General features: G+C 43.0%; 1 protein-coding gene across 1 annotated transcript; it reads right to left on the bottom strand.

The window, feature by feature from the left end:
- Positions 1–1,228: 1,228 nt before the first annotated feature.
- Positions 1,229–13,126, bottom strand: trappc14 (trafficking protein particle complex subunit 14). Its single transcript, XM_074624260.1, has 12 exons — positions 12,540–13,126; positions 8,870–8,953; positions 8,540–8,669; positions 8,132–8,218; positions 7,906–8,026; positions 6,837–6,984; positions 6,623–6,684; positions 6,260–6,432; positions 5,092–5,234; positions 3,885–4,072; positions 3,625–3,792; positions 1,229–2,199 (listed from the first exon to the last, which is right to left on the bottom strand). Exons 1-12 carry the CDS (start codon positions 12,966–12,968, stop codon positions 2,196–2,198), a joined length of 1,737 nt encoding a protein of 578 aa, XP_074480361.1. The 5' UTR covers positions 12,969–13,126; the 3' UTR covers positions 1,229–2,195.
- Positions 13,127–15,154: the final 2,028 nt, after the last annotated feature.

Below are 15,154 nucleotides of genomic sequence, written 5' to 3'. Positions count from 1 at the left end.
TGGTCCAACAGAGACAGTGTTGACTGAGTAAAAACTGTGTCAACAGTCCAACAATTCAACACATATGAAGAATAAGGTTTCCAATAGTAAATTAATACTTTACTTTGCTCTCAGTGTTTCCAGTTATTAAGATTTTAACACTTCTTTAAAAGGAACTTCCTTCTGGAAATGAACAAAAGCACGGTCTCTATTTTCTCCATGATTAGTACCCGAAACAGATGATGACCCCAGGTGACACCCTAGACCAGAGATCAGCAACCTACGGCTCTTTAACTCCTCTCCAGTGGCTCCCTGTGGATTTTTAAAAATGGAAATGAATTGTTTTTTCGTTTACATTTTTATTTTTATTTATCATTGTTGTAGGTCTATGGTACGACGGTACGACGGAGTATTAGGGCCACATTGAGGGAAAAAAATAATCTGAGATTTCAAGAATAAAGTCTTAATATTATAAAGTAGTAATTTAACGTGTTATTTTTCACGTAAAGTTATGATTTTATTCTCGTAATATTACGACTTTTTTCACGTAAAGTTATGATTTTATTCTCGTAATATTGCGACTTTTTTTCTCGTAAAGTTATGATTTTATTCTCGTAATATTACGACTTTTTTCACGTAAAGTTATGATTTTATTCTGGAAATCTCAGATTGTTGTTTTGCGGCTCCAGACAGATTTTTATTTATTTATTTTTGCCTAAAACGGCTCTTTTGACAGTAAAGGTTGCTGACCCCTAACCCTAGGGAGAGTCTGAAAAACAAAAATGACAAATCTTTCTGGTGAAACACCCTAAGAAATGAATAATTCTGTTGTAATTATCTGACTTATTTAAAAGCTTTAATGAAATCCTATAAATGTGGATTTTAGAAATGTAAAAGAAGGTGAACACAAAGCGCCGGCTCGAATCAGCATTAGTTGGGACCCTGTTTCTACTGCAGACACTCGACACGAGGCTCACATTATACATGCAAGTCATTATCAGCGATTACGTCACAATGCTAGGGTTTGAATTACTGGACAATGAAATGAGGCGGACGACTACACTGTAAAAGGTGCTGGAATGAATGCGCGGGGTCAAATAAAAAACAAAAAACATCAACTTAAAACCTGAACATTAACAATAAATAGGCATCATTAAGACAATTGCATTTAAATAAATCAGCCAGTGTAAAGACTACTGTTACTACCACGGAGCTGGATCACACTCACATGTTTTAGTTTTATCCTATAAAAAAAATAGGCCGATATATGTCAGTCTGAGTGCAAACCACCTCCTGCTAAAGGTGCAAGACGACAGCCCTTCAAGTCGGAGTCGAGACGCAGCTCTCATCCAGTTAAAGTAAACCTATTTAACATACACATTTGTAACCTTAAATCTATCAATATTAATTTATGATTACTAACACATTTCCCAAAATGTAAAGAGCCCCTAAGACTGTTTCAGATTTCGATGACGAAACCTAAGCTGCCGTTTAATATCTGATACTGTAGGAAGTCCCGTCACACCCAGAATCAGATTCAGTAGATCAATATCAATGTTACATCTGTATGTTAAAGCAAAGAAATAGCTTAGCTTAGCACAAAGACTGGAAGCAGGGGGAAACTGCTCACCTGGACCATATAGTGCACACGCTGAGATAGGACTGTCGCAATGTCTGTGTTTTCAGATGCAGCTCATCTAACTGTGAGTTCGATGGCAAACAAGTGCATTTCACTAAATGTCGGACTGTTTATCAAAGGAAATACCAACTACTGGATCTACTACTACTTAATATGTGCTCCCAGGCAATCTGGGGGTTCCTATGAGAAAACGAGCTGCCATAAAAAAGGAAAAGAAAACGATGATTTCCTAAAAAGTCTTGTAAAGAACTAGTAACTATAAATATCAACAGGCATAGGAAGGCAGTGAAACAAGAAAAATGGAATGAAGGCTTGAAGGAAATGTAAAAAAACTGAAATGATAAACCAATGAAATGAAGAATTGGGGCTTTTCTTCTGACCAGCAGCTTCACCTTCCTCTCATCAGCACCACTGCTCCTCTCTGGCCAGTCACCGTCCCTCTCGGCTGCTCCTCCCTCCATAACTCCATCACTCCATCCACGTCTCGTTGCCTTCGGGCCGAGGATGATGAGGCTCTGGCGGCTGGACGGAGCCACCCAGGAACACTGTGTCTTCAGTAAAAACCTTCCTCTCCAGGTCATCTGAGGAGAAACAGTGAAGAGTCGCAATCAACATGTGTTTCTGAAACATAGCGAGTCTAAACGTGGTATAAAGTGCACTTCTTATGCCTTTAAACAATCCCAAGAATGAACATTCACATACAGTATTCCAGCATTCTACATATGTACGTGCATGTGCAAGTACACCTCATGGCAGATGGCTTGTATCTTCCTCACCAAGTCCCCGTCTCACATTCAGACCCGAGCAGATTCTCCACAAGAGGGAACTGTTTAATCAATGTCGCTGAGTTAAATAGTTTCCAAGTTCTGCTCCGGAAACTAAAGTGAAGATGGACAGACGGACGGACGGACGGAAGGACGGAAGGACGGAAGGAAGGACGGACGGACGGAAGGAAGGACGGACGGAAGACGGAAGGACGGAAGACGGAAGGACGGACGGACGGACGGAAGGACGGAAGGAAGGACGGACGGAAGACGGAAGGACGGACGGACGGACGGACGGACGGACGGACGGACGGACGGACGGACGGACGGACGGACAGACGGACGGGAGGACTGAAGGAAGGATGGACGGAGGACGGAGGACGGAAGGACGGACGGACGGACGGACGGACGGACGGACGGACGGACAGACAGACAGACGGACGGACAGACGGACAGACGGACGGACAGACAGACAGACGGACGGACAGACGGACAGACGGACAGACGGACGGAAGGACGGACAGACGGACAGACGGACGGACGGACGGACAGACGGACAGACGGACGGACGGACGGACAGACGGACAGACGGACGGAAGGACGGACAGACGGACAGACGGACGGAAGGACGGACAGACGGACGGACGGACGGACAGACAGACAGACGGACGGACAGACGGACAGACGGACGGAAGGACGGACAGACGGACAGACGGACAGACGGACGGAAGGACGGACAGACGGACAGACGGACGGAAGGACGGACAGACGGACGGGAGGACTGAAGGACGGAAGGACGGAAGGACGGACAGACAGACAGACGGACGGACAGACGGACAGACGGACGGAAGGACGGACAGACGGACGGGAGGACTGAAGGAAGGATGGACGGAGGACAGAGGACGGAAGGACGGACGGACGGACGGACGGACAGACGGACGGACGGACGGACGGACGGACGGACGGACGGACGGACAGACGGACACGCAGAGTGCTATATACCCCGGACTACGTTATCGCAGGGGTATAAAAAGTGAAATATGAGTGCAGTGATACACAATATTACAACTTATTGCGGTTCCAGGTCTTAACATAACATCACACTCCTCCGTGCTTTGACGAGACAGGTGGAACTGGTACCAAGCACATTCTGTCTTTTGAAGAATTATCACTGTAATTTACATTTAGATCATCACCGAGAGCTCATAATATGCTGTAAAAGTGTAAAAGCTGCTTTCTTACCTGCTGTGTGCCTCGTGGATCGGTTCCAGCACCAACACCTTACACTCTCTCTTGGCTATTTTGTCCAGTGAAATGAGGGCGTGGTCGGGGGGGGGCAAGTGCAGGCCTCTGCCCAGCGGAGATCCTACAGGAGGGGTGACGGCCCGGCGCTCCATCACACTGCCTGACCTGGAGCCGGCAGAGACACAGACACATGATGATGGATTAAAGATAGCTGGTTGAAGATACTGAAGCTGCAGCACGTTGCTGATCCTGCGTACCTGACGTGGTGCGACCTGGACGGTTGCTGGTGGGAGAAGCTCTGAGATCGGCCAACGCTGTGTCTCTCCAGCAGCTCTCTGGATGACGATGATGATGACGGAGACTTCCTCAGAGGTGACCGAGGCTCCACCGGAGGAGTCGGCGTCGAGGCTGTGAACTGGAGCTTCAGTTTCATGTGCTGGCTCAACTACGGTTGTTGCCGTGGAGGAGGAGAGGGATGGAGGAGACGGGAGAGGCACTGTGAGTGTTACTGTGTGTAGCAGCGTTTATTTTGTCAGTTACCCCTGTGAGACCCGCGATCCCGACTGTCTGTCTGACCTGCTGCAGCAGGTTCAGTTTTAGAGCTAGAGTACCAACAATGTCATGCTACCAGATCCAATGAGCCCAACTGTATTCATGTGTGATGATGTTAGTCCCCATAGGAGACATTTCATTGTAGTGAGACCATTTTTTTTTACCTCACTGTATAAAATGACCTGTGGTGACCTCTAGGATAATCACAGCCTCATGAAACTTTACAGCCACAAACTAGAGACCTAGAGTATTCAGAGGATGGATGGCTTTCCTAGCTACATTGATCAATAAGGGGGTTTCTGAGCAGTTTACACAACAGAAGTGCTCGCCATCCAATCCCTGAAAAATGCAATTCTTGCAGAAATCTTAAAAAATGTCAAAAGTTTTTGATCCCAAATCACAGCATGGCTTTTTCTATGGTGTTCCTCAAGGTCTTGGTGTCTTAATGTGGTATTTTGGAGGGATTATTGATCATTTTAATACATTTTTGTGTGGTAAAAATTGATAAATTTAGCATCAAATCTGTGTAACAAATGGTATCAGCACAAAAATTGCGGCAACAACTTATGAGACATAATAGAGCATGAGGATGACCATCATATACTTCTATCATAATGTTCTAAACACTTATACACTTCATTTAAAATAATTAATTAATTAATTCATGTTTATTACTGATTCATGACCAGAACAACTTGACACACAGTGCTGAGCAGCAACTCAAATTAATCTCCAGGTTCCCAGCTTTCAGATGATGTACACCACTTCTATGTGACATCTACTTCTATGTGACATCTACTGTTGACCTGCTATCTCCCCCTGAAGACCCCCTGTAGCCCCGTAAAAAGAAAGACAAAAACGTGTCTATCGTGGGTCTCAGAGGGTTAATGCATCTGCAGAACCATGCGGTACCTCAAAGAGTCCGGTCCTGAGGATCTGAAAGGCCACGGTGAAGGAGAGGGTGGAGCCCTTCCTACACTGGCCCAGGTTGTTGAGGGGAGACTGGCACACCACTGCCGGGTGGGCCTTGTGGTCCTGCTGGCCTCCTTTACCAGCTGATGGATGGATGGAGGATGGAGGTAGGGACCAGGGGGTGGAGGAGAGGAGGGAGAAAGAATATGAAAGTAGATTAGGATAGAAAACTGGATGAGTTTGCCATTTTTCTCACGCTGTTTCAACACGTGCTGAGTCTTTGGCAGCTTCTTCTGTTGGTGCCACATCATAGAAAGAACACGATCCGCCTGGTTTCTCTTTCCCGGGTACTGATAAGGATCTAATGCCCACCCACACAGAACTGTTTGAACACTGTGCTTCACTGTGCTGTTGGATTTCATCACAGCTGGCTTTTATCCCGACACACCCAGCCGACACGTCTCAAAGGCTGCTACAAAATGCTTCCACGCTGACTGCACCGAAGATTGCACATCTGGACGCTGACCCAGTCGTGATCACAGCTGGATCAGGGTGCCTGGCTTTATCTCACACCCGACACTCCCCAGTTATCATGGATTTCAGAGAACTGGATACAGCGTTGGAGACGGAGCCCGGTTCATTCCTATGAGAGTTGCTCAGTGGTGCATGATGCCAAAATGGCTGGAAAAGCATCCACTGGGTCCACAGAGCAGACGCCGTGGCGTCCGCTCGGTCACATGGCTCGGTCACGGGGTCAAGCTTAGCTATTAAATGTTATTAAACGGCTTGCCATAGTGACCGGCACTGTGAACAGATAAGTTGTTATAATGTTGACTGTAGAATGAGTCACAACTTGTCCTCCAGATTACATCTAATCTGATCCGCCTGTCAGAGTTATGAATAGTTTCATGTCGTAATGTAACTGCATGAAGCAAGCAGCACTACGACTTCTTAAGGGGACCATGAAATAGACCTTGCCTGTCTGTCAGAGCAGCAAAAACCAGCATAAGGGTGAGAAGACAGATGCAAACAGATGTGTTTCACTAAAGCAGGGGTCTGCAACCAGCGGCTCAGGTTGTTGACCCCTGCACTAAACCGAGGCGGCCCAAAGCCAGGTATTACAGGTGTGTAAAAGGCAGACGGTGTGATGGTAAAGTCTGCTACCCACCGTCAGAATTCCAGATCAGACGGACGGCCAGGAAGTCCTGCAAGTCGTTGAGGAGGGTGTATTTCACCCAGAAGTGCTCCAGAGGCCTGACGGCGCGAGGACAGGAAGCTGTCATCACCAGCCGAGGACGATGCAAGCGGATACTGGGCAACGAGTAACAGCTGGAGATGTATCTGGAGGGGAAAGCAAACAATTAGTATTTTAATTTCCATTTTGACTTGTCGTAGCGGGAAAAGCACAGGTGGAACAAAGTGTCCCAGGACCCTGGAACTAGCTCACCTAAATGGAGGTGTTATTACTTACACCTGTGCTTTTCCTGCTTAGACATGTACTACAAATGTTGAACAGATGAGGAGCAGTTACCTTGTTAAAGGCAGTGTTGGAGTGTACCACTGTAACACAGCCACCAGCGGGACCTCAAAACCCTACGGAAATATACACAATAAACATATCAGGACATGTGATGAACTAGAACTATAAGCGGCTCTCGTAGACGGCAGCTGGACGGCAGACTCCAGGTCAGCTCTGATCGGAGACACACGTATCGATGGAAGCCGCCTCCATCACGTCCTCTCACCTCACTGGAGTCCTCCTCGGCTTTGTCTTGTAGCTGCAGCTGGAACAGGAAGTTCTGCTCCTCCAGGGCGCTGAGCACGCTGGGCAAACGCGACGACCCGCTGTCTATCCGATAGAATGAAGCCACGGTGACCTCAGCTGATTGGTGGCTTGAGGGGGGGGAAGTGGAAACAAAGAAGTGTTTGTTAGGAGACTTTAAAGGACACAAAACACAGTTCCTGATTTTACCACATGAACTTTAATCTGTTTAACATGTTAAACAACTCTCAGAAATGTGTGTGTGTCTTCATTCTGGGTATTGTGGTGTGCTGATCTAGCAGAAGAGGAGTCTGATACAGATACTGCTGTGTTAGCAGCTCTCCTTGACGCCAATAAATGGTCCCTTCCAAACAGACTCAGAGGGATTTTTTTGCGAATATGTGAACACTCAAAAAGAACTCTCACTCCTCTGAAACGAACCAAACTCAGACGTCCTCGGCAGGTGGTCTGAGTTTGGTTCGCTTTAAGTCCTCGCTCCAGGTTCGCTTTGCCCTTTGCCCCATTGTATTTTAGCCCTCTAGGCTTGCTGTTAGGGATGGCCTGTGTGATCAGCCGGCGATCGTTATCGGCCAATATTCAGTAAAAATATGCAATCGGGAGATCGGCATTAATGGTTTCTAGTCAGCAATCTGTGATAATGCTGCGGTGTGAACAACAAATCTGTGTTGAAATTAACAGGAGGAGAGTTAGTAACGTTAGCCGTTAGCAGCCGGTGGGCAGAACAGTCCCGCTTGGTTAAATAACGGAGCTACTAACATTAACGGAGGTGCCATCGAGTTATTATTATGAGACGTTCAAGCTCTGCTCAGTAAAAATGACTATTGGGTGAAGGTAAATTACACAATATCAGAAATGTTATTCCTTCATTTAGCGAATAGATTTGAAAAGTGTCAGATAACATTTCTGAGTGGCAAACAAAAAAATATATTTGCCAGCCACAGTGGCAGACAGTGAAAAAAGTTTGTTTCAAATCTTTTCCCCTTCCTTTGGACAGATGTTTTTATCTGATATATGAATGCACATGTACTTACCAGACAGTGTCGACTATGAGAACTGAACCATCTGGCATTATGGGGAGGTAGGACGAGTTATAGTTAGGAACGATCTTCACATCTCTGACACACACCTCATCCTGAGAGCTGCAGTTCAACACTGAGGAGAGAGAGAGAGAGAGAGAGAGAGAGAGAGGGGAGGAATAACTCAAGCAGAGTGTCTTTAAAGATCTCTCTATGTGTGAGTGTGAGCTGCTGATCGAACCTTTGAGGACGGTCACGTGTTTTCCAGAGATAGTCATGTGCTGACACTGGACACTGGGAGGTGGAAGAACATTCAGGATGGTGCTGACTGGGAATAGAAACAAGACACAGACACACAAGAGTTAAAACCCGACACTTTACATCACTACTGGTGTTCAGCAATCACTGTCAGATTGGTACGACGGTACGAATTCTGAGTTTTTTCTTCCCCTGGCTTCGTATTTATGTAGATATTTAGTCATAGATTGGACAATTCTAAAGACATTAAATCTAAGACTGATTTTGTAAGCCATTCCCCAGAGAGATATCCTCTTAAAACCTGGTAAATTCCAGTTAAATATCAGGTTTTAGACGACAAACTGTCCCTCAGAGCTCATGTCTGGTGTTGAGAGAAACACAGTGGGTGTACCCTGGGCCTTGAAGGTGTTCAGGTCCTGCCTGAAGGTGAGTATTGGACTCCTGAGCTGCAGCAGAGTCAGGTAGCCATGTTCCCTCACCTCCACCTTCTCATCATCCTGACACCACACGGTCACTATGATCTGACAGCACAGAGACGCAGACAAACACAGAGGGAAGTTTAGGTTAATCATTTTCATTTTGCCCTCCTAATATGTAAGTCGTCTGACGTCTAACACTGTCAACAGTCTAACACAACCAGAGACATCAAAGGAACAGTTATGAAACAAAACGTTGACAAATGTAACCCTATGTGTATGTACTGTATGCAGATGTGTCTGACCTTGGCTTTAAGTGTGTTGACTGGCAGCTTGTCCAAAGAGACGTTGAGACAGAAGACAGCCTGGTCATCCAACACGAGAGAAGACTGCAGGAGGACAAGCAGAGGATGGCATGTTACAGATTAAACAGTTTGTTTTGGTGACAATATGGGGAATCAATTAGCATACAGATCATTAACAAGTCAAGTCTAACAGGGCTAAAATTACACAACACACGTCTGGTTCACAAAGTAATGTATGTTTGTGGTTCAAACATGGTTTCTCTCTATTTATCCTCCCAACACACACACACATTAATCTTTTGTGTCCACACAGAGACGTCATGTGCTTCCGAACGCTGAAAGGTGGCGACGATTGACAGTTTCCTCAATGACCTGATTGGGTGAACAATAGCAAACAATGTCCATATATATTAATATAAATATAAATATATATATATATTATGGGTAGGGAAAAAAATCGCCTTTTTTTTTTTAAAACCTTTTCAAAATAAGGTGTTAACAAAGGGAACTGTATATACAAAATACATATATGGGAATAAGATTGATTGGATAATATTCACCTGAAGTATAAAACATTAGATGTTCCTTATAAATTAAAAAGGAAATACCACTAATTTGTGAGGGTAATGTCTTTATTCTTTGATTTTTGGTTTGCTGGAAACATTTTAATAAACAATTCCTGACAATGATCCTGATATATTTGACTTCAGGACATCTCTGACTACATACATGCTTACATGCTCCTATTCTAACTTATATATATATACTGTATATATAAGTTAGAATAGGAGCATCATTTTATATGTATTTTATCTTAATATCACAGCTGGAAGAACTCTTATGGTCCACCTCTGACCAAGCATTTGGTGCCAACTTTTGGTACTTGAAAATTTTAAAAACACAATTAGGTTGGGACCAAATAAGTGTTGAGGTTCTACGTATATCCAGCCGTCTACAGACCGGTACAGACACTGTTGCCAGCAGCCTGTCAGCGTCTGTCATCTTCAGTATCTGGAGATCTCCTCCCTGACAGGTGAAAGACCCCTGAGGATATGACTGAACTGTCAAGTCTGGACTCATCTGGAGCTCAAAGATTACTGCAACAGGCAGAATAAAAGGCTGTTCTGTCTCAGAGGTGATCAAATCAAAGAGAAGAATAAATGTCAGCCTAGACAGGAAGTGTATGTAAATGACTGTGGTTTGGTTTCTCCTCAACTCAGGAAATATGTGAAGGTTACTTCCTCTTACTCTGAAGGTAGGTCAGTATACTGAGTGGTGATGATTGTGAGTTTAAAGGTTGAAGTTATCCAAACTGTCCTCCAACACATTTACAAGTTTTACCTATAATGCAGTTTTTTATTAGATAGTAAATACAGCGGAGAGCTCGACTCAGTCCGCAGAGCACTGAAGCCCCCCAGAGCGCTTTCACTTGTTTATTCAATGTGATTAATATTGAACGTGTCCAAGTTGCCACCAAATTCGACACAGCGCGCCCTCGGGGTTGGTGTCTGACTACTGTCCGTGTTGACGTTCACCCCGTGCGTGACATACAGTAAATCAAAGCCTCGTGGGGACACGCTCATGTGATTGGCTGAGAAGGAGGGAGACATCTGATTGGCTACAGATAATTCCCTGTTGACGAAGAAATGCATTTGCGGATCGGTGCACGTCAAGGGAAGTCTCATAAAACCCCACACACACAACATGCAGTGAAGTTCACACCAGACAAGTAGTTTGTAAATGCAGGTTCAACAGTTTGTATATAAATGCAACAACATCCAAATGCAAATAATAGGGATGCACCGATACCATTTTTTTCAGACCGAGTACAAGTACTTACATTTGGGTACTCGCCGATACCGAGTACCGATACGAATACTTCTCTGTGTCAAAAGACCCTCGTTAACAGCCAGCTGGAGGGACAAAGCCGCACCGTGGACAAAGAGCTTGCTGCGCCCTCCTTCCCCGCCGGGGACGGCCCGCTGCGACTGTCGACCGGGGCGGACTGTCCTCAGTGCGCCCCAATTGCGTCCTGCAGCCAGATCGGGGCTCGGCCCAAGTAAACGTGCGCGCGAGTCAAAGGGTGCGAGCAAAACCCCGTGGTGCAATGAAAGTGAGGGCCGGCGCGCGCCAGCTGAGGTGGGATCCGGCTGCACCACTGGCCCGTCTCGCCCGCACCGTCGGGGAGGTGGAGCGTGAGCGCGTGTGATAGGACCGTCGTCCACCAATCGGAAGGTCGGTGGCTCAATCCCCGGCTGCTCCGGGTGAGCACAGTATCGGACCCGATACCCGATACTGGTATCGGTATCGGTGTATCCCTAATTGAGACTGATCTGACCCCGTAAGAACGTGTTGCTTTACAGTTTCACTTTCACTTTTACAAAGTAGTAGGTGTAGGAGGCCCCTAATGACCCACATCTATGGTGCTTATAGGGACTGATAACGCCTATTTAATGGCCTGAAAACAATCGAATCGGGTGCTCGATTCAGATCGGGAAAAACTCCCAAAAAAAAAAAACTTTAACAGGGAAATAGTGGCAGTCATGTGTGACCAACATAATAAAAGTAATAAAATAAAAATATTTCTTCTACTGGTACTTTCTCCGTCTCACCTTCACCGGTTCCCTCCCAGACTGTCCTTGCCTAAACCTGTTTTTTTTTGTTACCTAAACCTAAAGAAGTTGTAGTTTTGTTGCCTAAACCTAAAGAAGTTATAGTTTTGTTACCTAAACCTAAAGAAGTTGTAGTTTTGTTGCCTAAACCTAAAGAAGTTATAGTTTTGTTACCTAAACCTAAAGAAGTTGTAGTTTTGTTACCTGAACCTAAAGAAGTTGTAGTTTTGTTACCTAAACCTAAAGAAGTTGTAGTTTTGTTACCTAAACCTAAAGAAGTTGTAGTTTTGTTGCCTAAACCTAAAGAAGTTGTAGTTTTGTTGCCTAAACCTAAAGAAGTTGTAGTTTTGTTTTGTAGTTTTGTTACCTAAACCTAAAGAAGTTGTAGTTTTGTTACCTAAACCTAAAGAAGTTGTAGATTTGTTGCCTAAACCTAAAGAAGTTGTAGTTTTGTTACCTAAACCTAAAGAAGTTGTAGTTTTGTTACCTAAACCTAAAGAAGTTGTAGATTTGTTGCCTAAACCTAAAGAAGTTGTAGTTTTGTTACCTAAACCTAAAGAAGTTGTAGTTTTGTTACCTAAACCTAAAGAAGTTGTAGATTTGTTGCCTAAACCTAAAGAAGTTGTAGTTTTGTTACCTAAACCTAAAGAAGTTGTAGTTTTGTTTTGTAGTTTTGTTACCTAAACCTAAAGAAGTTGTAGTTTTGTTACCTAAACCTAAAGAAGTTGTAGTTTTGTTGCCTAAACCTAAAGAAGTTGTAGTTTTGTTACCTAAACCTAAAGAAGTTGTAGTTTTGTTACCTAAACCTAAAGAAGTTGTAGTTTTGTTGCCTAAACCTAAAGAAGTTGTAGTTTTGTTGCCTAAACCTAAAGAAGTTGTAGTTTTGTTGCCTAAACCTACAGAAAACGCTTATAGCGCCTGATAACGCCTATTTAATGGCCTGATAACAATCTAATCGGGTGGGAAAAACTCCCAAAAAAAAACTTTAACAGCTGTTGTGTGTGACCAACATAATAAAATTAATAAAAAATCTACTACTGGTTCTTTCTCCGTCTCACCTTCACCGGTTCCCTCGCAGACTGTCCTCCACCGCTGGCCGAGGTGTGGTGGGTGAGATGCGGGCTGCACTCTGTGAAGCTCCGGCTGCTGTCCGGTTCTCTCTCCCCGGTCTCCGCTCCACTCTCCCCGGTCTCCTCTCTCTCCTCCTCGCTGCAGGTGCTCTGGATGTCCGGCTGGTACTCAACACCTTCAGGTTTCTGCTGCCGGCTCTCTGCGACGCTCACACTCCCCAGAGCGGACAGAGAGCCCACCAGCTCCCTCCACGGTGCTTCACCTCCTCTAGTCCTCCGCAGCACCAGCAGCACCTGGACCAGCTCCCCGAGGAACACGCTCTGTCTCCGGGGGAGAGAGGAGTAGTCCTCCGGGGGGTCCAGACCGGAGACCGGAGCGGCGGGAAAATACATGAAATACTCACACTGTGACTCCATTATTAGAAAGTTAACTAATATATACTGTTAACCATCTATTACTGTATCTAACTGAACCGGTTAAACACTTTAAATACCGTTAATAACGACTTTAAAGTGACTTTAACACCGTTTATCTCCATCTCAACCGCTCAGCTTCCGGCTGCCAGCAAAACAAACAACAGGACGGATAATCCACAACAGAGCGCTCTCTAGACCGATCTAATCAATCACAGAGTAGAGAGCCGATCCTAGATAGAGATAGAACAGGTAGTGATAATGTATAAAATAATAATAAATAAATACATAAATAAATAAATACATACATACACGCATACATAAATAAATAAATAAATAAATAAATAAATAAATAAATAAATAAATACATAGATGAATAAATAAATAAATAGATAAATAAACAAATACATAAATAAATAAAAACAAAAAAGCAACTATAGTGAAAAGAGAAGTTTAAGTGGTATTGTGATATCATATTAGGTTTTACCAGTGGTGGAATTATAACTGTTTCCTTGAATAAAAGTAGTGATAATGTATAAAATAATAATAAATAAATAGAAAAATAAATAAATAATAAATAATAATGATAATAACAGTAATAATAATAATAGTGATAATAATAATAATAATAATAATAATAATAATAAATGAATATAAATAAATACATACATACATAAATAGCTAAATAAATGAATACATAATAAATAATAATAATAATCATAATTATAATAATAGTAATAATAATAATAATAATAATAATAAATATAAATATATAAATAAATACATACACAAATAAATAAATATAAAAACTCAAGGTAAAGTCCTGCATTCAAAATTCTACTGAATAAAAAAGTAAATAAGTATAATCAGCAAAATGTGCCTACAGTATCAAATGTAAAAGTGGTCATGATGAGCAATGGCCTGTTTTATATATTATATATTTTATCTTTAGATTATTATTACTGATGCATGCAGAATTTAATATTGTAGCTGATCTGGGTGGAGCTAATTTATTAGCATTTATTTTTTATTTATATGTTTTATTTATTTATGAATGTGTTTTTATTTATGTATTTATGCATTTATTTATTCATGATTTTCCCTTTGCATTTAACCCCTTATTTATTTCCCCAAACTTATTTATTTCTGTATTCTTTTCTTTATACATTTCTTCAAACATTTATTTTTACATTTCTGCCTCATTATGTAATTGAGGGGGTGTACACATACAGCAGCAAACTGAAAACTGAATGTTAGTAATCAACATGTGAAAATCAAGGAGGCGTGTTAGTGAAGTTAAAGAAACGTTGCTTTTATTCAGTACAAGAAGAACAAAAAAACAACTCAATGGATGCACACAAAGAGCGTGATCTAGAACAAGTTTCACCAACAAAAACAAAACAAAAAGAGATTTTCAAGTAAGATCCAAGCCAAAGTATACTGTTGCTTTCTGAATGACCTCCTGCTCTTCAGTTCAGTGAAATCTGTAACAGCTTGAGGAGATCAATAAAGTATTTTCTTTCCGTTAATAACCCAACCCAGTGTTGTGGGAATAGCACGAGATGGAAGCTGTTCAAATGAAGTGATGGAAGATGTATCACACCGTGTGTGCCGGAGCTCCTGCTCAGTTTTGACCTCTGCAAACTGACATATTTAACGAGGCTTGTACCTTTTTTTTTCTGCGGTCACAGTACCATGTCAGTATAAACATTTAAAATCAGATTTTCTCCTGGAAGAATAAAAACAAAGCTTAACTGTATGTGGGAAGACAGGCGTGAAAAATCAACTTTCCGTGACCTACCATCGGAGAGTTTGTTTGTGTAACTGGGAGTGTAAGTAGGGATGTGTGTACAGAGAGTGTATGGAAACACGTTGTACTCAACAATGAAAAAAAACAATTGGTGATCTCATAGTTATAAAATCTTTTAAAGGGGACATATCGTGACTTTTTCAGAGCTTGTGCACATACTGTACATAAGAGTATCTGGAGCGCCTTCCAACCCACAAACTGTGAAATAAGACAGTTTTTTTGTGGGCTGTCTAGATCAGAAAACTTGTGATTCAACAAGCCAATCAGATTTGGCTAAGGGGGTCTTAAAGAGACAGGCACCAAAACGGAGCGTTTCAGTAAGACGGTGAATGCAGGTATATTCAGACAGACAGTAGGAGAAAAATAATGTGTTTTAATA

Source organism: Sebastes fasciatus, chromosome 22 (genome assembly GCF_043250625.1).
Source record: "Sebastes fasciatus isolate fSebFas1 chromosome 22, fSebFas1.pri, whole genome shotgun sequence".
NCBI lineage: Eukaryota > Metazoa > Chordata > Actinopteri > Perciformes > Sebastidae > Sebastes > Sebastes fasciatus.
Note: the sequence above shows the minus strand (reverse complement) of the source record. Positions and strands in the feature narration are given on the sequence as shown.